We start from the raw sequence: 27192 nt of genomic DNA on the forward strand, positions 1-27192 counted from the left end.
CGGCGCTGAGGTCCCAGGTTCGATCCCGGCTCTGGGTCGCTGTCCAGGTGGAGTTTGCACATTCTTCCCGTGTTTGCATGGGTTTCGCCCCCACAACCCAAAGATGTGCAGGGTAGGTGGATTGGACACACTAAATTGTCCCTTAATTGGAAAAAATGAATTGGGTTCTCTAAATTTTAACAAAAAGTACCCCAGAAAAAAAATACACTCCTTTGCCACAATCGAGAAGCCAGGTTCATTTATAGGTGCACAGATGGCCAGTTTTGAATCCTGCAAGCGTAAGCACATCTGACGTTGAGCCACTTAATACTTTTTATGCCAGAGGCTTAGAACGACGTGAAAACAAATTGGTCCTTTAGCAGAAAACAGTTTGTAGGAAAAAGCATCACTCGGAAAGTTCAATTGCCAAACGGATCTTATACTGGTCCTCCAACCGGATAACTGAAAATTTGTTACGGACCGTTGGCACAGTTTGATTGGAAGGTTCCCAAATGTACCCCAATGCAGTATTCCACACGCAGAGTGTTGAAGAGAGTGAACATTGCTCCATTATGGTCCACCAATAGCAGTCCATCACTCAATGTTCTAGACTCATGCTGTACATGGCTGCTTTCATTTCCCCCATCTTGAAATTATCTGCCGCCAACAGCTCAAAGTTGAACGTAACTTTACGAGAGAGAAAATGGAAGGAATTTCTTTATTTCAATTTAAACATTTTTTAAAAATTATACAATGGTGATCAATAGAAAAACATATCCAAATTATTACAATACCAGTGATTTTAACAAAGTTACGGAAATTCTCATGATGTTACTCCTATTTGGCATTAAATTGTTGTACAAGTGTCGCAAACTACAACGTACAAAAGCGTACAAGCAAAACAGTCAATCCAGATGGAGAATGCAACTTTGGCCAATTTTATTACATGCAAGAGCAGCAAATAAATCCTTTGACCAATCATAGCTCCTGGAAGGTACTTTTTCTTTGCACATTTGCTGAAACATTACAGGACATAACAGAAACAAATGACATCTACAAAGCAGGTTTGTTGGGAAAATGGAAATGTCTCCTGCATGTATGTTTTTTGGAATGAATGCAGAAACTATGCCATCACTGAAGGGTTCTTTGTTTGAGTTTTGGTTCCCATTTTGCGCAGAAGTGGTATCTAACTTGGAAACCATGATCCAGTCTCCTATTTACAAATATTCTGTTAATCACAACTTCTTTACACACTTCTCCCTCCCACCCTCAAGAAAAATCCCCCCCCAAAATTGCAACCTAACTCAGTTATAAGCCTTTCAGCAGGATGCTAAAGGTCAAAAAAGATCTATTCAGCATTCAGAACCCATGTACTATGAACCATAAAATATCAATATCCAGTACAACCTGTAACGTATGCCTAAATGTACATTTCACAAGCCAAAAGTAACTTCTTTAAAAATGTGTTTATGGGACATGGGCGGCGCAGGCTGTGCCAGCATTTATTGCCCATCCCTAATTGCCCTTGAGGGGACAGTTAAGAGTCAACCACATTGCTGTGGGTCTGGAGTCACATGTAGGCCAGACCCAGTACAGCAGATTTCCTTCCCTAAAGGATATTAGTGAACTGCTTTATGCGCCTATTAGCTACTTCCAACTTCCTCAACTTGTATCTCCTCCCTAAAACAAACACTTCCATTCCATGAAGCATTAACTCTTATCCTGTTGGCAAACAATGAAAGCTCAAGTGTATTTATTGGCAGACCACAAGGCAACAGAATGAAATGAAGCAGAAACCGAGAAGGAGGGAAAGAAAAGATGATGCTTAACTTCCACGTTAAAGAAAAAACATAACCTTATTAAGCAGAATTACAAACACACAAGAGACGCAATCTAATTGGGTATTGAAAGCTGATATATATTTCTGCTTATTGAATTTGACTTGCATTTCTGATATTCATTCTTTGTATTGCAAAAATATATCATTTGTATAAGGGGAAAAATAGTCACATCTTCACTATTTATAGACTGTTCCTTTTTGATCGAGAAACAGAAGTTTTTTACATGCACACAACTGTTAATGTTTCCATAGACATGCTTTGAAGTTTAAGTTATACAATTAAATAAGACTCAAACATTGTGTGGGGAGAACAACCATTTTGATAAAAGGCTCTGAAGGAGCTTGGTCTTCATTTATTCAGCGAAAGAGGGGGGGGTTGCCAACATTAGGATTTGGAATATAAGGTCCCCAACATTTGTGTGCTTTACTTGTACTCTAGTCTTTGGAGTTATTTCCTATAAGCTGCAAACAGGAGAGGCTATTGAGCTTCACTATTCAATAATACTTTGTCACAACATCCCCAACCATTGAACAGCCAAGTGCTACTAGTGCTCATCATTTTGTGGCTTTCCTTTCAGAAAAAGTTCAAGAGAAAGAAGTGGTGCACAAAACCCGAAATCCCACCAAACAACTTTCCAGAGATACATCTTATATCGGTCTTGAGTCACCAGCGGCAGTGACCCAAGCCTTGTGCAGTTGGCTGCTACATTAAACTAAACCTACCAATTTAAAGGTTGGCCTATTTTTAAAAAAAAAGATCTGCTTGGCTGCCGCCAGTCGCTCCGGGTCAGTAAAGATGCTGTCCCAGCAGAAACTGTGCACGGGGTGTCAACGCCATCATGCGCGCGCATCGCTATTCTTGGTCACTTAACCCACGCTGGCCAAAATGTCATGGCCAGTCTGCAAAAGCTTCCATAGTGCAGTCAGTTTACAGGAAGAAGAGCCACCCATTACAAATGTCAATTAGCCTGATCAGCCTCAAAACCCAGAGTTCAATATTAAAGCAGCTCCAAGAACAGGACAAACTTTACTGGAGAAGAGTTAATGGTTGGCATTTCTTACAATGCAAACCATCGAATTTCCATTACATTTTCAGTATGTTGGAAACCAACCAAACTTAACAGAGAAGTTATAAAAAAATCAGAAAGCTGGTTTTGTTCATTTGCAAAACTTCACACTGCCACCTGTTGCTTGGAAAGACTTCACCGAAGAAACAAAAAAGTTAAGAGGTGAAAAATTAATAATCTGAAAATCAGGAAACAACAGATTGCAGATTCAAACCAAAAAAAACCTAAATATACATCTTGGAGTCTAGGTATCTCCCAGTGTATTTACAATTTACATCCATATACTCGATCATTAAAATGTGCAAATTTTTAAAAAGATCAATTTTTCTTTTGGTGGAAACATGTCCTATTGAGGTGGCTGGTGATTGGACAGCTGTAAAATTGGCATTGCCACAGAGGGTGAACTGTTTCCTCCTGTCACTTTGAGTCTCAAATTAGTCATTTCCTATTATCTGCTAACCAGTTTTTTTTTTTAAACCATAAAGGATAAGGTATTCTTAAATTGTCTTTCACTTTTGCGAGGTTAAAAATGATTTTTGTTTAAAAAAGGGAAAGCCCAGTCACATTCCAGCCCATCCAAAGACAGCAGCACAATATAAAAGAGTGACTGAACATACATTTAAAACACTACGAAAGAAAATGTACACCGATGCCACGCTGAAGAGGAAACACACAGTAATGTGGCTGGGAAAACGTAATCGCCACCAGTTTAAATACATTCAAACGAAAGTTAAAACGCTAGCATTTTTCAGTCACTGCATGAGATGTCGACATTTTAAAAGATACCTTGAAACTTTAAAAATAAATCACTAATTTAGTATTTCATTTAGAAGGGGCCATTATATGGGGTGGTCAGGTGCAGCGCCCTGATGCAAAGAACACCTTCCCCCAACTGCAATAAATTGCAGTATTGCGCTCGACATTGAATGCATCAGTTCCGCGATGGAGGGGCAACTTTTGTGTTTTGGTATTATTGTCTAGGAATAAGTGTACTGAGTCGATAGGTTAAGACAAAAAAAAACCAAGGTTAAAATTAATAATCAATGTCCTAGAACAAGAAGCTCTCGGTACCAAGTGTAATAAATCTCCACCATCCAGTCACTCCACCACCCCGCTCCTACCGCCAATCCCCACCCTCCCCACCATGGTGTCAAAATAATCGCGCCGAGCCACAGAATGTTACTCAGATCTTGACATCTTCTCCTGCCTCACGTGTTTATAGTTGGAATGATAATCTGCTTTGTTATGGTGGTGGGAGAAGAGGCAGAGGTGACAACCCAAGAGGCCAATGTTAGAAGTCAGCCTCCCGCTTGATACTTTAGTGGTCGGGAGATAAGGGCTACGTTCTCAGCTTCGGAGATGCACAGCACTGAGCGTTTGTGTTCCATTAGTCATCTGACTGTAGAAATATTTCCCAAGAATTTGGTTTTAAAATTTACAAAATTCAATCCCCCCCCCCTCTTATGCTTGCTATGCAACAAGCACAATGAATACCGGGCTGTTTTCAATAGTTCCAGGCGTAACTGCTCCACTCTCCAAAATCAATTCTGCTCATATTACAAAAATTCAGGCTTCTTTTCATCACTGACATAATATGGATTCTCTTGCCCCTGACAGAGGTAGGTGTAGCGGGACTGCTGCTTCCCTTTAAAGGTCTTCAGGTCATCATTCTTCTCAGGCTACAATTTAAGAAAAAACATACACAAGCATTAACACATAAATAATTAGGGAAACAGGCTTCCCAGCAAGTGGCTATATAGTTTGTACAAATTTTCCCCCTTTTTCCCCCTCCCCGCGATGAACAGCTCCTCAAACACAGTCACGAACATCCCCCACCTCGCCTCAAAACCTTCCACTGAACCCCTTAACTCGTAGTTGATCTTTTTCAGCCAAAGGACATCATACAGGTCACCCAGTCAGGCCGCTATGCCCAGTGGGGCTGTTGACCCCCACTCCAATAAGATTAGTCGCCGGGCAATCAGAGAGGCAAAGGCCACACATCAGCCTTCCTCCCCTCCATCAGCTCCGGCTTCGGCGAAACCCTAAATATCGCCACCAAAGGATCCAGCTCTACCTCATCCCCCAGTATCCTTGCTAGCGCTGCGAACATGCCCGTGCATAATCTCTCCGACTTTTCACAGCTCCAGAACATATGTGCGTGATTCACTAGTCCCCACCCACACCCCTCTTGCCCTACGCAGCTGTCCTACCACCTATCCTTCCCTCCTTTTCTTATCCGCATGGGCGCGTGGTCAAATCCGGGATTGGTGTCAGCCACACTCATAAAACCCACGTCAACCCAATTCGGAGCATACACATTCACCAATACCATCGGCGTCCCTTCTAATACCCCACTGACCATCACATATCTCCCACCCGGGTCCCTCACTTCCTTCTTGCTCACAAACCCCATTATTTTGCTCATTAAAATAAACACCCCGACTGAATCAAGGCCCGAGTGGAAAACCTGCCTAGCCCAACGCATCCCTTCCTTAGTCTAACCTGGTCCTTCACGTGGAGATGTGTCTCTTGCAGAAAGACCACCTCCACTTTCAAGCTCCTGAGGTGCGCAAAATCCTGAGATCTTTTAACTGGTCCATTGGGCCCTTGTACGTTACCAGCCTTACCGGACGTTCGCCTCCAGTCCTCTCTACTGTCCGTCATCCTCCGCTTTTAGCTCTAGCCCCGTTAATAACCGTCGTTGGTAACCGGTGGACATACCCCTCAGGGGGGGAAAGTGCTCTTCCGACCTTCAACTACACCGTTCTGTCAAAATTGCACCCAATATCGGGTAAAAGGATCTCTTTTCTATGCCTTCAATCAGGAGCTGCCCTGTGTGTGACCACTCACACCATGGCCACTGCCAGAAGTCGCAAATCCTGTTATGGGCCGCTCTCAAGATTTAGCGGCCATAATGGGATATGTGCCCACGGCTAACGGGCCGTCTAAACATCGCCCCGGGGGGAAAAATACATTTTGTACAGTGTTGAACACAGCTGCTGAGCACAGACCAACCACAATGATTGGTCATTGAACACATGAAAGAGTAGAACTGACATCACCTGATGTTGGAACAAATTTCCTATTATACAACAGGTTCACACGTGGTACCACATTCATAAAAAAGGTTACAGGTTTGAAAATGTTCTGACATACTAAAGTTAGAATTCTTTTTTTAAAACTTGGCTAAACAAGTCCGCATAACCCAAGACTAGGTCACTATGGGGGTGATTTTGAGACTGTATTCTCTGCCCGTGAGAAACTCGGCGCGGACCCAAAATCCGCAGAGAATCGAAAAAAGCGATTCTCTTCGGGGTGATTGGGTTCTGGAATCCCCCCCCCCCCCCCCCCCCCCCCCCACTCTCTGGTGGAGCAGTGCGAATCACGCTGTGGGAGCCAGGGAACCTCATTTTAATACATTAGCATGCCAATAGTGAACACACTTTCCAAGCCTCCAAGTGCAGATATGTGTGCTTGGCAGGGGGAAGAGCGGACATTGAAGGGCGGAGGGGGTAAGATGCCGGCAATGAATGTCAGGAGGGGGGCACAATGGGTCGGGCCGCGACTTGCTTGATGTGGGCTAGGGGCCGTTCGACTGCAACGCTGGTTGGGTCACTCTTTGAACATGGCGCCCCAATATGTTTGGAGCCATGCCTGAGCCCACTCTTTGCCGCCATTTTAATAATAATCTTTATTATTGTCACAAGTAGGTGTACAATAACACTGCATTGAAGTTACTCTGAAAATTACCTAACAGCGTGTCTTTTGGGACTTGTGCGAGGAAGCCGGAGCACCCGGAAGAAACCCACGCAGACACAGGGAGAACGTGCAGACTCAGCACAGACAGCGACCCAAGCCGGGAATCGAACCCAGGTCCCTGGCGCTGTGAAGCGATAGTGCTAACCACTGTTTTAAAGGGCTTTATTTTTTTTTTCTGGGTTCCATTTAAAGTGAAATATACCTTGTTTTAAAGTGTGTGAGCAGTGTGACGGCACCATCACGCTGTGAGCCTGGCTTGTAATCATTGCCATTTTGTACTTTTTCTGCATCCGAGGAAAATTTTCTGCATTTATGGTGAACGAAAAATACTTTTTTTATTTTAGAAACTGTCCCCTGTACTCGAGTCACTGTTGTTTGAAAGAATTCTCCACTGTACTGCACTCTTTGTTCTTCAAATTTCTTTGCTCCTGGCACAGGGCGTACCTGAGGAACTGTTGTGGACTTTGGTTTTTGAAAGAATTCTTTTCGATGTAATGGTACGGCTGTACTCTATACTGTACAGTACCTGTGTTTGAGTAACTGGTTGTCAACGTTGTGTTTTAAAGAGGTCTGTGCTATGATGAAGCCTGCAGGCAAGGCAGCAATATTGAAGTTACTTACTGTACTGTATTACACAGTATTCCAGACTGTGTGGTACAGCATTTCAATTTTCCAGGCAAGGGGCAGCACGGTGGCGCAGAGGTTAGCATGCTGCCTCACCGGGCAAGTAACAACACCAACCCCAGATCCATTCGCGTATTGCCCTCTCTGTATTGAACATAACCAATGTAACTGTTTCTCCGGCACCCAAATGGAGATGTACCTCCCCAGTTCTCACCCCCCCACCCCCCAAACCTCAAACAAGTGCCTACTTATGTGTTAAAAAATAACATTGCCAATTGGCAGAGTTGCTGTTGTTGAGTTAGTGCATAATACCCTACCAGTTTTTTTTGTGTGTTTTCTTCTCTTCTATATATATATATTTTATTCTGTGTACATAACTGTAAATATACTTTGTTCAAAAACCCAATTAAAACATTTATTAAAAAAAGCACTGCTGCCTCCAAGGTCCCAGGTTCGATTCTGGTTCTGGGTCACTGACCGTGTGGAGTTTGCACATTCTCCCCGTATTTGCGTGGGATTCGCCCCCACAGCCCAAAGATGTACAGGATAGGTGGATTGGTCACACTAAATTGCCCATTAATTGAAAAAATTAATTGGTTACTCTAAATTTCTTTTTAAAAAATTTCCAGGTAAAATGTGTCCTCAGGATCCCAACCTTGGCTTTATCATTTTTTTCCGACAGGAAATTTTGCTTCATTTAAAGGGGTTTCACTTAAAGTGGCAATTTTCAGGAACGCAACCACCACTGATGTGTGTTACTTCCTGTATTTGAACACAAGCAAGTTTTAAACTTTGATTGTGTAAGCGTTAAGACTATCAAGAGCTTAAGAGATTAATTACATTTTGACGTTGGGCGGGATTTTCTGACTCTTCCTGTGGCACGGTAGCACAGTGGTTAGCACTGTTGCTTCACAGCGCCAGGGACCTGGGTTCGATTCCCAGCTTGGGTCACTGACTGTGCGGAGTCTGCACGTTCTCCCAGTGTCTGCGTTGGTTTCCTCCGGGTGCTCCGGTTTCCTCCCACAAGTCCCGACAGACGTGCTGTTAGGTAATTTGGACACTCTGAATTCTCCCTCCGTGTACCCGAACAGGTGCCGGAATGTGGTCACTAGGGGATTTTCAAAGTAACTTAATTGCAGTGTTAATGTAAGCATACTTGTGACAATGATAAAGATTATTATTAAAAACAATTGCATCTTCAGGTCCTGTCGAAGGTGACCCCCATATTTCCCAGCAGCAGGACGAGCGAGCTACACGAAATACCAGTGACATTGGTGGGACTCGATGATCTCTCCAATGGCGAGACGTCTCCGCTACCAGGGTCCAGAAAATCCCATCACTTCAAATAAATACTTGAAAATTAAGTAGCCAACACTGACATGATTGGAACAGATGGAAGACACGGATTTCATTGTGGGAATATTGAAGAAAAGGCAGCCATTAGATTTTTGTGGAGCACCTTTCTTACCACCAGAGTTGAAGGACCTTGCAAAGACCTATTCATGGCACTTCAGTGGTGTTGTGCAGTGCCTGCTGTTTATGGCCTTTTTCAAAATTGCTAATCCAACCAAGGAACTCCCTTGTTTACCGACTGCCTCTAGATTTTCATCTGGGAGCTACATAAACAATTTAAATCTTTTAATGAGACAATGGTAGACCTCCTGGCTCCAATACAGGCTTAGAGATTGTTAAGTTCTTTCATTACAAATTGTGACACAGCAAGATAACACAAATTACATTTAACTGTAATTAGCCCAGGCTTGTTTGATTTGCATTTGGGTTGTCTTATCAGTTTCTTTATCAGATTTCAGGGGCGAGATTCTCCGACCCCCCCCCCCCCGCCCCCCGGGGCCCGGTCGGAGAATCGCTGGGGGCTGACGTGAATCCCGCCCCCGGCGGTTGCTGAATTCTCCACCACTGGATATTCGGCGGGGGCGGGAATCGCGCCGTGCCGGTTGGCGGGCACCCTCCGCGATTCTCCGGCCCGGATGGGCCGAAGTCCCGCCGCTAAAATGCCTGTCCCGCCGGCATAGATTAAACCACCTACCTTACCGGCGGGACAAGGCGGCGCGGCCGGGCTCTGGGGTCCTTGGGGGTGATCTGGCCCCGGGGGGTGCCCCCACGGTGGCCTGGCCCGCGATCGGGGCCCACCGATCCGCGGGCGGGCCTGTGCCGTGGGGGCACTCTTTTCCTTCCGCCTTCGCCATTGTCTCCACCATGGCGGAGGCGGAAGAGACTCCCTCCACTGCGCATGTGCGGGAATGCCGTAAGCGGCCGCTGACGCTCCCGCGCATGCGCCGCCCGGAGATGTCATTTCTGCGCCAGCTGGCGGGGCACCAAAGGCCTTTTCCGCCAGCTGGCGGGGCGGAAATTCGTCCGGCGTGGGCCTAGCCCCTTAAGGTTAGGGCTCGGCCCCCAAAGACGCGGAGCGTTCCGCACCTTTGGGGCGGCGCGATGCCCGACTGATTTGCGCCGTTTTGGGCGCCAGTCGGCAGACATCGCGCCGTTCCCGGAGAATTTCGCCCCTGGAAAGTACAGAGGAGCGTGGGGGCCACTGCTGCATAGTACACTATAACTCTAGTCTTGAGGTCCCGGTGCCTCAAATATTCTTTCTCAGTTGACCGAAGGCTGCACTTGCACAATGCCTTGAGCTATTACGTACATACGTAAAGGTAAGGTAAAGTCGCAATAGTCCCAGACAACCATAGGCTGCTTTCCCCTTTGAGGGAGAGAGCACACTGGTGGGGATTATTTTTTTAATAAACTTTTTATGGAGATATTTTTGTTATTGTAACAACAACAAAATAAACAATGTACATGAAACTGTAAACATAGTGCAAAAGCAGTCTCCCTTCCTTACAGGTCCCACCTTTATTAACCCCCTACTCTAAGCTAAACTAAGCCCCCTCCCACTTCTGCTGACGATTAATTTTCCACGAAGAAGTCGACGAACGGTTGCCAACTCCAGGCGAACCCTAACAGTGACCCTCTCAAAACTTGATTTTTTTCCAAACTGAGAACGTTGCCATGTCCGCTAGCCAGGTCTCCGTCTTCGGGGGCTTAGAGTCCCTCCAAGCTAATAGTATCAGTCTCCGGACTACCAGGGAAGCAAAGGCTAGAACGTCTGCCTCTTTCTCCTCCTGGATTCCCGTGCCCTCCGACAGCCCGAACATCGCCACCTCTGAACTCAGTGCCACCCTTGTTTTTAACACCGTGGACATGACATCTGCAAACCCCTGCCAAAATCCCCTAAGCTTCGGACATGTCCAGAACATGTGGACATGGTTCACTGGTCCCCCCGCACATTTTGCACACCTGTCTTCCACCCAAAGAATCTGCTCATCCGGGCCACTGTCATGTGAGCCCGATGAACAACCTTGGATTGTATCAGGCTGAGCCTGGCACATGTTGCGGACACGTTGACTCTACTCAACGCATCCGCCCATAGACCATCCTCTATCTCTCCTCCCAGCTCCTCCTCCCACTTGCGCCTTCAGCTCCTCGGTCTCCATAAGTTCCTTGTAAATTTCAGAGACGCTCCCTTCTCCTACCCACCCTCTCGAAACTTCCCTGTCCTGAATCCCCCTTCGCGGTAGGAGCAGGAAGGTTGACACCTGTTTACGAAGGAAGTCCTGCACCTGCAGATACCTGAATTTGTTTCCCCGCGCCATCCCAAACTTCTCCTCCAGCGGAGGCGCAGTTACCAACACCCCTAGACTGGTGAATGACCTCATCTGGTACGGGAATTGAACCCGCGCTGCTGGCCTTGCTCTGCATCACAAACCAGCAGCCTAGCCAACTGAGATGAACTGTGCTGCCTACAGCGTCGAGGACCCGGGTGCAATCCCGACCACGGGTCAGTCAGTGTGGAGTTTGCACTTCTCCCAGTGTTTGCATGGGTTTTGCCCCCACAACCCAAAGATGTGCAGGGTAGACGGACTGGCCACGCTAAATTGCCCCTTAATTGGAAAAAAAGAATTGGATACTCTAAATTTTTTAAAAAATTTAAATTAGAAAAAAAACTGAGCTGAACCGACTTTACTACCCTGTGGATAACCATATTAGAGCATGAACTTTGGGATTATCTTGATAGACTGAATAACTTTGGGATTATCCGGTTAGACTGAATAGCTTTTCACCCAGGAGCTGTAATTTCAGACGGTCACAAAGCAATTAGGTAGCAAATGGAAAAAACAGAAAATATTTCTAAAGTTCGTAGTTTAAGAAAAAAGAGAAAACCCCTCGCCATGGACTGAGTGTCAACACAGGTGGGCAAAGCAGTGCATTACCTGCTGGCTCCATGGACGGATTGTCCCTCCAGATTCTTTGAAACTCATTTGCAAATAAATCCTGGTGGTGGGAACCACAATGTCACACTGGTGGAGCAGGCTAAGGGTTCCCCGATTGTCGAACAATTTTAAAAAAGCTCTCTCCCCCCCCCTTCCCCCCAACACCAGCCCACACAACCCTTCTTTCCCCCACCCCCGCCCCCCCCCAGAACATGGGGAAACCCTTTCCCCAATATGGGAAATTTCCTCCTCACAGATCACCTCACCTGAAGCCACCCTCCCTTGGCAGTGCCCCCCCCCCCCCCCCCAGTGCCAGGGCACTGCCCTGTCAGGCTCCCCCCTCCTCCCGTGCGCAGTACTTACCTGCGCGCCCCAGTGGGTTCTCTTTGCCAGGTCCCCATTAGTCCACACAAGTTTTGAACTCCGCCGCCAAGACGGGGAAACCCTAATGAGGGGTCAACACAGCAGGGAAGGCTTAATGATCTGCTAATATATGGGAATGAGGTTCCCATCCTTGTTGGCAAGAACCCGATCACTGGTGGGGGGTGGGGACAATGGCAGAATTGTCTGCCCCCTGCACAGGGGTGGAGAATCTCAGCCTTTGTTACAAATCTCAGATTCCATAATTCATGGATGTTAAAAGCAAATTTTAGTTTCAGGAATTAAACTGTTAAATGTAAGATGAATGGAGACATCTGGCAGGAAACGCTCTCTTGTGCATCTTGCTGGTTTTCAGCTGGGAGTCAGGAGAGTCGATCATTGTAACTATAGAAACTATAATAAACACGGCCAACCAATTCCTCATCAGCAGCTAACATCTTGAAAGAAAACGACTTACATTCATATGCTACGGTGTCAGCCACTGGAGTAATTTTGAAGTAGCCACTGATAAATGTTACAAATTCAGCAGCCAATTTGTGCAGAAGCAAACAGTATATTAAAGACAAAATAATCTGTTTTTGTGATGTTGATTGGGGAATAAATATTGGCCGGAACATCTGGGAAAACTCCCTTAGTTCTGCTTCGAAATAGTGCCATGGGATCTTTCGTGTTCACCCTAGAGAGGCGACGGAGCGTCGTTTAAAGTCTCATTCAAAAGAGGCTGCCTCTGACAGTGCAGCATTCCCTTGGTACCACAGTGGAAGGTTGACCTCGATATTTTGTGCTCAAACGTCTGGAGTGGGACATGAACCACAACTTTCTAACACTGAGGCGAGAGTGCTACATGGCTGAAAAAAATGATATTGGACAGTTTGAAGCCAACAGTCACAGGCCCAATCATACTCCTACTATGATCTGTTATATAATAGACCACGAACATACGGGGCAAGCTTGATGGGGTGGGGAATAAGAGCCAAGACACTTGCCACTTTAGTGACCTTTTTGAATATACATTGAGAAGTGGGGCCAGTGAATAGTAAAATCAACCCTAATGAAGGGTCAACACAGCAGGGAAGACTTAATGATCTGCTAATATATTTGGGCATGTACCAAACCACATAACCTTTCACCTTTTGCAATGGCCATCTTCCAGCCAAACAGTAGTAGCATAAAATGCATTCCACAAGATAATTTGAAAGTTTTGTCAGACAGAGGAACACCAAGTTCTGGTTATGTATCATCTCTCCAATGTTATGAATCAGCTTTGTTCAACCAAAGGCACATATGTTCAAACAAGTAACATGTAAATTTATGATGTCAGGTAAATTCTATTACATAAAGTGTGATTTACACATGGAACAGGCAGAGTATTGAGACAAAAAGCCCAACAGCTTCAAAAAGCAATCGGATGCTGCAAGAGGGTGGAGGAAATATTAGAATCTTTCTATATGGATGAAGTTACATGGCTATGATTAACTCTACGTTTTCTGAGCATTTGAATGCACTGCATGCAGGGCAGGAGAGCATTCCTTAAAGCAGACACCTCAAAAAAATTCAGAGAGCTTAGAGGCACAATGCAAGGCCATCGGAAACTATTTTCAAACAGGGTGATGTCATGATATTCAGGTAAACATCATGGTACAAACATACATACATACATACTGATGGACAGATCAGCGGACCAATCAACACACACACAAAACACCACAGCCAATCACAGGCAAGACCATACACAGTACAAAACAGGGAACACGACACTTCCCGGGCATTCCAGCAGGAGACAGCTCAGGGCACAGAGCTCACAGCAAGCCACTCAGACATCCACCATGTGCTGAGTGCCACTCCAGTATAGTATTAGGAATAGGTCCACAGATTCTAGGGTTATGATCGAACCTCAGTAACCAGTTTACCACTGTAAATAAATGTTAGTAATAAAACTGAGTTGTACCATTCACAACCATGTTGGTTCGTCTGTGTAGCAGAGTACCCAACACATCAGGTGACATGGCAAACTATAAAAGAAATAGATTTATCGAGGGGATAGGTTATAGGTACAGATTTAGAATTTACAGAAACAGTGCAGAAGGAGGCCAATAGGGCCCATCGAGTCTGCACCTGCCCTTGGAAAGAGCACCCTACTTAAACGCACGCCTCCACCCTATCTCTGTTACCCAGTAACCCACCTAATGTTTTTTGGACACTAAGGGCTAATTTAGCATGGCCAATCCACCTAACCTGCACATCTTTGGATTGTGGGAGGAAACCGGAGCACCCGGAGGAAACCCACGCAGACACGGGGAGAATGTGCAGACTCCGCGCAGACAGTGACCCAGAGCCGGGATCGAACCTGGGACCTTGGCGCCGTGAGGCCACAGTGCTAACCCACTGCACCACCCTGCTGCCCTGGTGGCACGATGATTTGAGGAAAACTTTGGGTTAGATATTGGGCAGAGTGGGTTGCATGTCACTCTACATCAGGAGCCTTACTTGGAGAATATGAACCCCATAACAATTACGCATGGCAGGGCCTCACAAAAGGATGCGGCATCTTCTGAAATGGAAAAAGAGGAATTCCGAAGTTTAATTGGGTAGCTTAACTAGTTAGCTAGACAAACATGACCGGACGCCAGTTTTGATGTTTTCGAAGCACGTACCAAAATGAACAATCCCAAAGTTTAAGAAATTCTTCATGCAAACAAAACATTGGTGAAATTAAAATTGGATGGGTTCTAGATATGGCGGAGAGCAGGGATTGAGAGGATGGGGGATATGTTTATAGAAGGGAGCCTTCAGAGTATGAGGGTGCTGGAGGAGAAGTTTGGGTCGGCGAGGGGAAATGAATTCAGGTACCTGCAGGTGCGGGACTTCCTACGTAAACAGGTATCAATCTTCTCGCTCCTACCGCTAAGGGGGATTCAGGACAAGGTAGTTTCCAGAGGGTGGGTAGGAGAAGGGAGCATCTGGGACATTTACAAGGAACTTATGGGGTCAGAGGAGACGCAGACCGAGGAGCTGAAGCGCAAGTGGGAGGAGGAGCTGGGAAGAGAGCTAGAGGATGGTCTCTGGACGGACGCGTTGAGTAGACTCAACGTGTCCGCAACATGTGCCAGGCTCAGCCTGATACAATTTAAGGTCGATCACCGGGCTCACATGAAAATGGCCCGGATGAGCAGATTCTTTGGGGTGGAAGACAGGTGTGCAAAATGTGCGGGAGCACCAGCGAACCATGTTCACATGTTCTGGGCATGTCAGAAGCTTAGGGGATTTTGGCAGGTGTTTGCAGATGTCATGTCCACGGTGTTAAAAACAAGGGTGGCACCGTGTCCAGAGGTGGCGATTTTCGGGGTGTCAGAAGATCCGGGAATCCAGGAGGAGAAAGAGGCAGACGTTCTGGCCTTTGCTTCCCTGGTAGCCCGGAGACGAATACTATTTGCTTGTAGGGACTCAAAGCCCCCAAAGTCAGAGACCTGGCTTTCGGACATGGCTAGCTTTCTCTGTTTGGAAAAAATCAAGTTCGCCTTGAGAGGGTCACTGTTAGGGTTTGCCCGGAGGTGGCAACCGTTCGTCGACTTCTTCGCGGAAAATTAATCGTCAGCAGAAGGGGGAGGGGTAGTTTAGCTTGGAACGGGGGTTAATAAAGGTGGAACCTGTAAGGGAGGGAGATGGCTTTTGCACTATGTTTATAGTTTCATGTACATTGTTTATTGTGTTGTTGCTAGAATACCAAAAAATACCTCAATAAAACGTTTATTAAAAAAATATATAAAAATTGGAGAACTGTGTTTTAAAATTCCCATCTTTAGGTCATATGAGACAACTGAAACAAATTGTTTATAGTGACGCATCTTATGCTTATCTCTGTGATGGCTTTTCAAGTGAGGGAGATTTTACAATTTTCTCCTGGGGGAGAAAAGAAAATGTTGCCCTCTGGCATGGGAAACTAAAAAGATATGGGGCGAAATTCTCCCCCAACGGCGCGATGTCCGCCGACTGGCGCCAAAAACGGCGCCAATCAGACGGGCATCGCGCCGGCCCAAAGGTGCGGAATGCTCCGCATCTTTGGGGGCCGAGTCCCAACATTGAGGGGCTAGGCCGGCGCCGGAGGGATTTCCGCCCCGCAAGCTGGCGGAAATGGCGTTTGTTGCCCCGCCAGTTGGCGGAAATGGCGTTTGGTGCCCCGCCAGCTGGCGCGGAAATGCGGCGCATGCGCGGGAGCATCAGCAGCCGCCGACAGTTTCCCGCACATGCGCAGTAGGGAGAGTCTCTTCCGCCTCCGCCATGGTGGAGGCCGTGGTGGAGGCGGAAGGGAAAGAGTGCCCCCACGGCACAGGCCCGCCCGCGGATCGGTGGGCCCCGATCGCGGGCCAGGCCACCGTGGGGGCACCCACCAGGGTCAGATCGGCCCGCGCCCCCCCCCCCCCGGACCCCGGAGCCCGCCCACGCCGCCTGGTCCCGCCGGTAAATACCACCTTTGATTTACGCCGGCGGAACAGGCAATTTCTGGGCGGGACTTCGGCCCATCCGGGCCAGAGAATTGAGCGGGGGGTCCCGCCAACCGGCGCGGCCCGATTCCCGCCCCCGCCCAATCTCCCGTACCAGAGACTTCCGCGGGGGCGGGATTCACGGCGGCCAACGGCCATTCTCCGACCCGGCGGGGGGGGTCGGAGAATGACGCCCATGAAGAGTGGCTAAAAAGTACAATGGCAGCGGAGACACTGGCCTTAGTAGAGGCACTAAATACGGCATTTTTATAGCCAGGATCCTGACTGAAAGTTTAAATTCAGGACCAGTACTTATAGAGTGTCACAAAGTCAATAAATCCCTTTGGGAGAAGGTCCACTCTACAAAAAGATTCAATGAGAAGAAACTATGGATTGACAAAGTGAGCCTAAAACAGCTGCCAGAGAAGAGGGATTTAGACAAGATCAAGTGGGTTGACAACAGTTACCAATTATCTGACTGTCTAACAAAAGAAAGGGGCAAGTTCGAAGAAATTATTAGAAATTGTGAAAGAGGGGCATCTTTTCCTATAAGGAAGAGGATGCGAGGGTGGGTATTAATATTTTTTATTTATTTTTTTTAAAGGGAGGGGAAATAGGGTGCATTTATTGTAGAAGTGAAACCGTATACATTTGTGCGATGGTAATTTACGTCTAAGATTAATATTTTTTTCTTTAAGAGGCAGAATCTGTTAGGAAAGAGTTAATGATCCCCAATGCTGAAGCCAGAATTGTTTAATAGACGGGGCAGCACCGTGGCACAGTGGGTTAGCCCTCCTGCCTCACGGCGCTGAGGTCCCAGGTTCGATCCCGGCTCTGGGTCACTGTCCGTGTGGAGATTGCGCATTCTCCCCGTGTTTGCGTGGGTTTCGCCCCCACATCCCAAAGATGTGCAGGGTAGGTGGATTGGCCATGCTAAAATCGGCCCTTCATTGGAAAAAAGTACTCTAAATTTTTTTTTTTTTTTTTTAATTAGAATTGTTTAATAGACTACATTTTTTGTTTGATAAACTGCGCAGATATATAAAGGGGATGCAGGTGGCACTGTGGTGTTGAATGGGAAATAATTGTAGAGCTCAACAAAATTGGAATCAGTAAAGTCAAGGCTTGCTTTCCAGTTTTTATTACTGAGACACTATCAGAACTTAATACAGTCAGCATCCGTTTTTACACCCCCCCCCCCCCATGACAACCCAGGTTTATTAATAATAATAATCTTTATTATTGTCACAAGTAGGCTTACATTAACACTGCAATGAGTTACTGTGAAAATCCTTTAAAAAAAAAACTCACCGTTCTCCGACCATCCCGATGGATATCGTTTAAACTGCTCGTGCTCCCATTCTCCTGCATTTCAAGCTGATTGCCATCCCAGTGCATGGTGGCACGAGGAATTTTTGGCATCTCGGATTTGGGCCACATTACATAATCGTGAGAGCCGGATGAGGAACTACACGAACCACTCTTGGACCTATAAATGAAAAACAATTTTGCTTTAGTTGCAACATCAATCCCACAGTATTTAAATCCCAATTTAAACCAGTTAGGACATTGCATTTATCCATTCATGTGGACGGTGTGTGCCTTTATGCTGTTATCCTTCCTGCCTTCCTTCAAAGATGCATCGATTCTACTTGTGCACAGACAATATAAATGGCTGCACGGTGTTTATTTTCCTCTTCACAGTAGAGCTAGTTCATATCAGATTGAGTACATTGCTTCAAAATATGAGCTAATGGCTGCTCAAAGGTCAAGTGTTTGTACTGAGGTATGACTGACCAAAATACCACACTTACATTAGTGCAATGAGGATAGCTGCAGTATCGCAACAATATAATTTCCTAAAGCCACCCTTTGATGGCAGGCAAACAGGATAAGCGTCAACATGATGTCAACACAGCATGGCTAAGAACACAGTCAATAAAAGTAACCAGCTGTGAAGGCTTATTCCTTCAGATTGCTTTCTCATTCAATAAAATCATAGATGATCCTTGAACTCAACTCCACTTGTCTACCCAATCTCCATATCACACAATTCCCTTAAGTGTCCAACAATGGTACACAATGCAGAGTATTTTGGTTTGGGGGGGGGGGGGGGGGGGGGGGGGGCTTGAGTTACGGGTGAAGATTTACCCATGGAATTGTGACATCGTAGCCATCGCGGAGATGTGGTTGAGGAAGTGGCAGGATTGGAAAATCAATACCCCGCAATATAGAATCTTCAGGCAAGACAGAGGAGGGGGTAAAAGAGGAGGAACCATTGCATTATTAGTTAAGGAGTCAGTTACTCCGTAAGGAGAGATGGGGCATCAAATGGAGCTTTGTGGGTAGAGCTTCTGAGTAAAAAAGGGACAGCCGCATTGCTAAGTGTTTGTTATAGACCCCGAGATTGTCAGCGGGAAACTGAGGAGCAAATATGTGTGCAATTCGCAGAGGTTTGTAAAAATAATATTAGGTGATTTCAACTTTTCCAACATTAATTGAGATAGTCAGTGTGTTTAGGGCATAGATGGAGTGGACTTCACAGAATATATACAGGAGAACTTTTTAGCTCAATATTTAGAGGGGCCAACAAGTAGGACCTAAGAAAAGAGAGGTTTTTAGCAAGTACAAGGGGAGTAAATCAACAGAGGCATTGGTGGAGTACAGAAAGTGCAGGATGGAGCTTAAGAAAGCAATTCGGAGAGCAAAGAGAAAGTTTTGGCTGGTAAAAGTAGGGAAAATCCCAAGATATTCTGTAAGTATATCAGTGGGAAGAGGATAACCAGGGAAAGAGTAGGGCCCATTAGAAACCAGGGGGGAAAATCGGTGGGTGGTGCCAGAGGACATTGGTAGGGTATTGAATGAATGCTTCACATTTGTCTTCACCCAAGAGAATAAGGTAGGTATGGAACTCAGGGAGAGAGATTGTGAGGTTCTTGAGCAAATTGTCATGGGAGTGACACAGTATTGGAGGTATTGGCAGGCTTAAAAGTGGATAAATCTCCAGGTCTTGATGAATTTTATCCCAGGATGCTGTGGGAGGAGATTGCAGAGGCTATGGCCCAATGTTTTGATTCTTCTCTGGCCTCGGGGGAAGAGCTATTGGACTGGAGAACAGTTCATGTGGTCCCACTATTTAAGAAAGATTAAAGAGGTAAGCCAGGGAACTACAGACCAGCGAGTCTCATGTCAGTGGTAGGGAAACTATTGGTGAAAATTCTGAAGGCGAGAATCTATCTTCACTTGGAGAGGCAAGATTTGATCAGGAATAGTCAGCATGGCTTTGTCAGAGGGGGTCATGCCCAACAAATTTGATAGAATTTTTTGAGGTGACCAGGTGTGTAGGTGAGGATAGTGTAGTTGATGTAGTTTACATGGATTTCAGCAGTCTTTGACAAGGTCCCACATTGAAGACTTATAAAGAATGCAAATGCATGATGGGATACAGGGTAACTTGATAAGGTGAACTCAAAATTGTCTTAGCTGTAGGAGACAGAGGGTGATGCCAAAAGATTGCTTTAGTGACAGGAAGCCAGTGGCAAGTGGTGTTCCACAGGAATCTGTGCTGGGTCCCCTATTGTTAGTGACTTATATCAATTATGTCATAATATACACCAGTATATCATGGTACAGACACACACTGATGGACACACAGTGGGACCAATCAACATACACAACACCGCAGCCAATCACCAGTGAGAGCACACGCACTATAAAGACAGGGGACATCAGAGTTCCCGCTCATTCAAATAGCAGCTAGCTAGGAGCACAGAGCTCACAGCCTGCAACACAGACATTCACCATGTGCTGAGTGCATCAACTGGTTAGGACAAGGCAAAGGTCTTTCGTTAAAGGTGGTATCGTATTTACCCACAGTTCAAGTATGTTTAAATAGTTAACCTTTTAATAAAATAGTGTTGCACTACTTCAAGTGTTGGTGACCTGTATGTGATCCAGAACACCCAACACATCATGATACCAGGCGTGGTTGCATACTAGCACTTCTTAGACATACCTGGAAGTGATCTGCCTTCCACCAGCATTCCGTCATCCTGCAACATCGACAACATCAGCCCGCCGCCGCCGCTCTGCGTCGCCGGCAACCTTGGGGCCAACTGGAAGATTTTCAAACAGCGCTTCCAGCCCTACCTCGAAGCCACGGACAGGGAGGGCGCCTTGGACACCAGAAAGATTGCTCTTCTCCTCTCCATGGCCAGGGATCATGCCATCCATATTTTCAACTCTCTCACCTTTGCAGATGACAAAGACAAGACGAAGTTCAAGACGGTTCTCCTCAAATTTGACACTCACTGCAGCATAGAGGTGAATGAATGTTTTGAATGCTATGTGTTCCAGCAGCGTTTGCAGGGTAAGGATGAATCTTTCCAATCCTTTTTAACGCACCTCCACATCCTTGCGCAATCTTGCAGCTACGGGCCCACCTCCAACTCCATGAAACGCGACCAGATCGTTTTCGGTGTTCAGTCAGACCCCCTACGTCAGCAGCTCCTCAAAGTAAAGCAACTCACCCTAGCAACCGCCATCGAGACCTGTGTCCTAAATGAAAATGCCACCAGTCGGTACTCCCATATAAAAACGGCTGAAACGGCGCGGCAAGGTCCCCGCGAGGCGGAACGGGTCCAAGTGATTGAGCACTTCCAGGGCCTCAGCCTGGATGAGGGCGGCCATTTCGCGCACCTTTTCGCAGACTCCCGCGTTTGTACACACCAAACGAGGGGACGGCGACATGGAGGAACGTAATGCGCAGGCGCGCACCACGCAGGACCGCACCGCGCATGTGCGGTGGCGCAGCGAACGTGCTGACGTCATGACGTGTGGCAACTGTGGCACCGCCCATTTAAAGCGGCAATGTCCCGCAAAATCTCGACAATGCCTACGATGTGGAAGACTTGGCCACTATGCTGCCTGCTGTCGAGCAGCTCAGCCTTCCAATTCATATCGCTTCAGCCAGCCTCGCAGGAATGTTCCTCGCAGGAATGTTCGGGCAATTTAACCCACGGTCACCGAGTCCGATTCCGACCTCCCACACAGCAGTGGCACCGAGGACCCGAAGACGCCTTTTCGAGTCGGTGTCGTAACAAAAAACAGGCTGTCCCCGAAGCAAAGACACCAGCCGCTGTCGGTATACAGCATCGATCCAGACGATGAGTGTGTGCCACCCTGACGGTCAACCAGAACTTGTCGCCCACCTCAGAGACTTAATTTGTGAACTTTGCATTAATGGACTCTCTGTCTGTTCTGTTCTTCCGTTTAATCATTCAAGTGGTTTGTATATAGTGTTCATCTCGTTATTTGTGTGACACACTGTTTTTTCTGCACCAGGCACCTTCCCATGTAAATAGCTTAGTTTTATGTACATAGTCCTGTAAATATTTCGCACACAGGTAGTCAGGAACATTCACCACACTATTTATTGTCACGCAGGCACATTTTGTTATATAAAAGGGGGGATGTCATAATATACACCAGTATATCATGGTGCAGACACACACGGATGGACACACAGTGGGACCAATCAACAAACACAATACCACAGCCAATCACCAGTGAGAGCACACGCACTATAAAGACAGGGGACATCAGAGTTCCCGCTCATTCGAGTAGCAGCTAGCTCGGAGCACAGAGCTCACAGCCTGCAACACAGACATTCACCATGTGCTGAGTGCATCAACTGGTTAGGACAAGGCAAAGGTCTTTAGTTAAAGCTGGTATCTTATTTACCACAGTTCAAGTATGTTTAAATAGTTAACCTTTTAATAAAATAGTGTTGCACTACTTCAAGTGTTGGTGACCTGTATGTGATCCAGAACACCCAACACATCAAATTACATAGATGATTATGTGGGTGGTAGCATCAGTAGGTTTGCAGATGATACAAAGATTGGCCGGGTGGTTAACAGTGAGGTGGAGTGTCCTGGATGTTACATAAAGATATAGACGGATGGTCAAATGGGCAGAAAAATGGCAAATGGAATTTAACCCTGAAAAGTGTGAGGTTATCTACTTTGTAAGGAGTATTTGGACAAGGAAGTATTCAATAAATGGCCTGACACTGGGAAGTTCTGAAGAACAAAGGGACCTTGGGTGTGTTTATCATAGATCGCTGAAGGCAGGTTAATAGAGTGTGAAAAAGGCATATGTGACACTTGCCTTTATCAATTGAGGCATAGATTACAAAAGGCAGGTCAGTGCCTTTCATGCATCGGTGCAGACTCAATGGGCTGAAGGGCGTCTTCTGCACTGTATTGTTGTCTGTGATTCTGTATTTAAGGGCATCCTTTGTAAATGGCAAATCAACGTTTTAATTTGTTAAGTTGGCAGTCAGGGTAAAAATTATTACTGGCCAACATTTGTCACCATATTGTTGCCGCTGAATGAGCCTTGAGAAAGCCACTTGCTGAGGTACTTTGCTGCTACCCCAGTGGTAGTGCTATGGGATTTGGCTGAAGCTGAGGCTGCTGTGTAGCAGCAGAGGTCGAACACAAAAGGAGGCATCAGTATAGGATACCCATCCCTTTGACAGGCCATTGCAATCATTGTAACTGCTAACTTCCATAGAAGGAGCGTAGGTGCCCGGAGGGCTTTGTGATACAGTGGGTGGAAATTGGCAGGTGAGAGAGCATGTTTAATGAATCATCTGCTTGATCTCTTTGTATTCAATTGTCATATATTCCAAAAAGTATTTTTTTTAAATGTGGTGAAACCTTATTCTTCTAGAATGTAATAACTTGGTTGACAAACCACTAAAGCACCAAGTGGACTGTCATGGGAGTGTTCCTTTAAGAAAGGTTTTTGTCTTATCACATGGCTTCAGTGATGTTGTGTTGGTAGAGCTGGGCTGCGGCTCTGTGAGTTTTACTTTCACTTTGATTTGGGATTGGTTTGAACTGCACTGGTTAAAAGAAGTGTTTTTCTCGATCTTCATTTTAAGAGTTGTTCCAGACTACTTGGTAACTTAAAGAGATAATTGCTTTCTGGAAGGAATTCAAATCTGCTGTTTGAAAAGGGGAACAAGAGTATCAATAACAACAGTGGTACACCAGTGTGAATGCCATGTGCTTGGCCACACCTTTGAAAAGGGTTTCTGGTTTTACTTGGATTTTGTTGTTGAATGGAACAGTTAAGGGTGAATTCATTGAGGGTTATACACAGATTACTGTAGCTGTGTGGCGTCTTTGTGTTTTGTAGTTGATAACAATTCTTGCGGTGTGTGTTTCTACAAATGTTTACCCAATTCTTAGAATAAAGCTTGTTTTTTTTGATTAAAATGTCTAAGAAGTCTGTTGAATAACACCTGAAAAGCAGACTCTTCTGCTCATTCTAGCCAAATTCGACAAACAGTTATAGGTCAGGTGAACTCCACATTATACTTTGGAGATTTCTAAACCCTGGCCCATAACAAGAGAAACATCTATTTCCACCAGCATTTTGTGTCATGAAGCTTCCAATTTGGACGAGTAGCCAATTGTGCTTTTGACCAGTGGAAAGTAATCTTTTCCTCTGATCCTATCATTTATTAGCAGCGCTGGATAGAAATGTGTGCCACATTCTTACCTGAGACACGTTGTGATCAAGGCCAACAAGAGGAGGAGAATGATGCCGCCCAGTACACAGGAGACCACCACAACCACCAGTAAATACGCTGGGGAAAAAGTAGTCACATTAATATTACAAATGGAACCATCACATGCTCATTCTTTATGAACAGTAAGCCTCATCAGATTTCAAAAGTGAACGGGAAAGCATTAAACCGTGTAACTAGGATGTAAATTATGCCTCATGAAAGGTGAGTTTTTATTTTTTGATCCAATCAATATCAGAATTATAATTAATTTAAAGAAGGTCATTTCAAATGAAGAATTTGTTACAAATGTTGGTTGCCTTCTCTCGTCCTGAACACATCCTTCATTCTCCGATCTCTCAGCCATTCCAATACTGTGATTAATTGATGTTAAGCCACCTATGAGGGGCATGTGCTTTTCCCCATTTTCCCTACTTTTACTCCACTTTAAAGCAAATTACTATGGATGCTCTCTCCTCCACCTCTCCCAATTTTTATTTCCATCAATTTATTTTCTTTCTTCCATTGATCCGTTTTCCCCCCCATCATTGTCCCCCTCTCCCACCCCACTTGGGCCATCTAATTGCCCTTTGACACGCTGCTTTTTGTTCTGCACTCACACATTCTAATCTCTTTATGTGCCACTACCAGCGCCTTCTTAGCCTTAATCACCCTCATTTAAAATAATTTTTTTTTTTTTTTTTAGAGTATCCAATTCATTGTCCAATTACGGGGCAATTTAGCGTGGCCAATCCACCTACCCTGCACATCTTTGGGTTGCGGGGTCGAAACCCACGCAAACACGGGGAGAATGTGCAAACTCCACACGGACAGTGACCCGGGGCCGGGATCGAACCCGAGACCTTGGAGCCATGAGGCAGAAGTGCTAACCACTGCGCCACCGTGCGGTGCACCTTAATCAACCCCCATTTTATATTCCTTTTGTCTTTCTGTCCACAGCATCTTCGTCAATCTCCATCCATCACTGGCCACCTATCCAGCCCCACTACTCCACGCCCGCTCCCCACAACGATATAAATCTGACCCTATTTCCCGCTCTCTCCAGATTTGAGAAAGAGTCATCCAGACTCAAAACATGAGCTCCCTTCTCTCGCCGTAGATGCTGTCAGACGTGTTGAGATGTGCAGCATGTTTCAGAGTTTATCAATTCTCTCTTTCTAATTCTTAAGAGGTGAAAACAGTCAAGGCTGTGAGCCACTACCCCCCATCGCCAATGCAGCCAAGATGATGCTGTCAGAACCCCCCCCCCCTCACCCGGAGGTCCATCCCTAATCTTGGGTGGGTGCAGTTCCACCAGCAGCCACTGCTCCTGTGGACACTGACAGCATGAGGAGCTGCCAGCCTCTGATTGACCAGTAGCTCTTGGCGAGCAGGCCTTTTGCCCCTGCGGACATCAATCGAGGTGAGGTGGCCATTTATTCCATCGGGCCTTCCCCGTCGATTCTCCTTACTGAATTTCACCTGCTGGGTGAAACATGAATTGGAATTTCAACTGCTTGATCTTGACTTGCACCTTGGACAATGAATGGGGATTGGTCTATAACGCAGCCTTGATAATGGACAGATTTAGATATAGCATAATAAAAACATTACTGTTATCCTACTGACTCGCAGTAAAACTATATATGGTGGGTGGAGTTCAACTCTCAGATAATCCCCTTTCAAAATAGGGAGGTCTTCAGCAAAAAGGAGACACTGATGCCCCCAAATGTTTGTGTTTGCGTGATAGAAAATGCCGATGGTGGAGGGAGAAAGGAAATAGAATGGAAGAGGAGAAGATGGAAGTGGACTCCAATAATGATGGGGAGGCCAATGGATTGGGAGAAGGGGAGTGGGAAATGCTGTCCAGATTTCAGGGAGGCTGCTTGTTTCATTGCGTTGGTAAGTTGGATATCAGGATTCCCTAATATGCCTTTGCTGATTGTGCCTGTGAGGAGATTGGTGGTACCTAAGCCAGAGTTAACATTTACAACTGTTTGTCAGTTTCATAGAATTTACAGGGCAGAAGGAGGCCATTCGGCCCATCGAGTCTGCACTGGCTCTTGGAAAGAGCACCCCACCCAAGCCCACACCTACACCCTATCCCCATAACCCAGCAACCCCACCCAACACTAAGGGCAATTTTGGACACTCAGGGCAATTTAGCATGGCCAATCCACCTAACCTGCACATCTTTGGACTGTGGGAGGAAACCAGAGCACCCGGAGGAAACCCACGTGCACTATGCTTTGCTCAGTTTGTTTTACTAAGCTCAGTTTGACTGGTTGACCACCTTCTCCCATCATAAACAGCTAAGTGTACTGGGTCAGGACAGACTGGCAGTCCAAACTCAAACTTGACAGCTGCTACTCTCAGTCCAAACAAAATAGCTAACAAAAAATCATTAGGATGCACATTGTGGATGATTCTCAGGGCCCCTTCAAGCCGGGCGCAAATCCCGTTATGGCCGATAGATCTCGCGAGAAGGCCATGCTGGCAGGAATTACAGCTGGCTTTCAAAAAACCAAGGTGAGTATAACCCTTCTGTGCAACCTCATTGTGAGGGGGGATGTTTCCCTTAAGTGTGCAGGGGTCGGACAGAACGGTGGCGCAGTGGTAGCACTGCTGCCTCACGGCGCCAAGGTCCCAGGTTCAATCCCGACCCTGGGTCACTGTCCGTGTGGAATTTGCACATTCTCCCCGTTTTTGTGTGGGTTTCGCCCCCACAACGCAAAGATGTGCAGAGTAGGTGAATTGGCCATGTTGAATTGCCCCTTCATTGGAAAAAGTGGATTGGGTACTCTAAATTTATTTTTAAAAAGGAAAAAAGTGTGCAGGGGTTGGGGAGCAATGAGTGATTGGGGGGGGGGGGGGCGTGAGAGAAGTGTCACAATGCTGGCGGAGGGTTGGGGGGGTTGCCCCTCAGTGGACGAGCGTTGGGGGTTTCCCCCATGTTCACCAGGCATCCCGATGTTCGTTTGGGGGGGGGGGGGGGGAGAGAAGAGAGATGTTCATGGGAACATTTAAAATCGCATCTGATCGAACACTGCAAATTTTGGGAAATCCCACCCCAGGGTGGATTTTGTAACCCCACCCCCCCCGCCCGGCTGCAGCGTGTTTTTTGGCAGCAGAGGTGGCTTGCCATTGGCTGGCAGCAGGGATCTCTGGTCCCGCTGATATAAAGGGTGTT

General features: G+C 46.2%; 1 protein-coding gene across 3 annotated transcripts in view; it reads right to left on the reverse strand.

Moving 5' to 3' along the window:
• Positions 1–679: 679 nt before the first annotated feature.
• The window catches only part of muc13b (mucin 13b, cell surface associated), a 138556-nt gene continuing 112043 nt past the window's right edge, over positions 680–27192 (reverse strand). For 2 of the 3 annotated variants that reach the window (XM_072487228.1, XM_072487230.1), the window contains exons 10-12: positions 23996–24083; positions 17732–17909; positions 680–4565 (exon numbers count right to left, since the gene is read on the reverse strand). In XM_072487228.1, the coding sequence (XP_072343329.1) occupies positions 4443–4565; positions 17732–17909; positions 23996–24083 (389 nt within the window). In that variant the 3' untranslated portion in view covers positions 680–4442. Of the gene's footprint in view, positions 4566–14426; positions 14491–17731; positions 17910–23995; positions 24084–27192 lie in introns of all 3 variants that reach the window. The other variant, XM_072487229.1, reaches the window with a different exon arrangement.

This window comes from Scyliorhinus torazame, chromosome 21 (assembly GCF_047496885.1).
Source record: "Scyliorhinus torazame isolate Kashiwa2021f chromosome 21, sScyTor2.1, whole genome shotgun sequence".
NCBI lineage: Eukaryota > Metazoa > Chordata > Chondrichthyes > Carcharhiniformes > Scyliorhinidae > Scyliorhinus > Scyliorhinus torazame.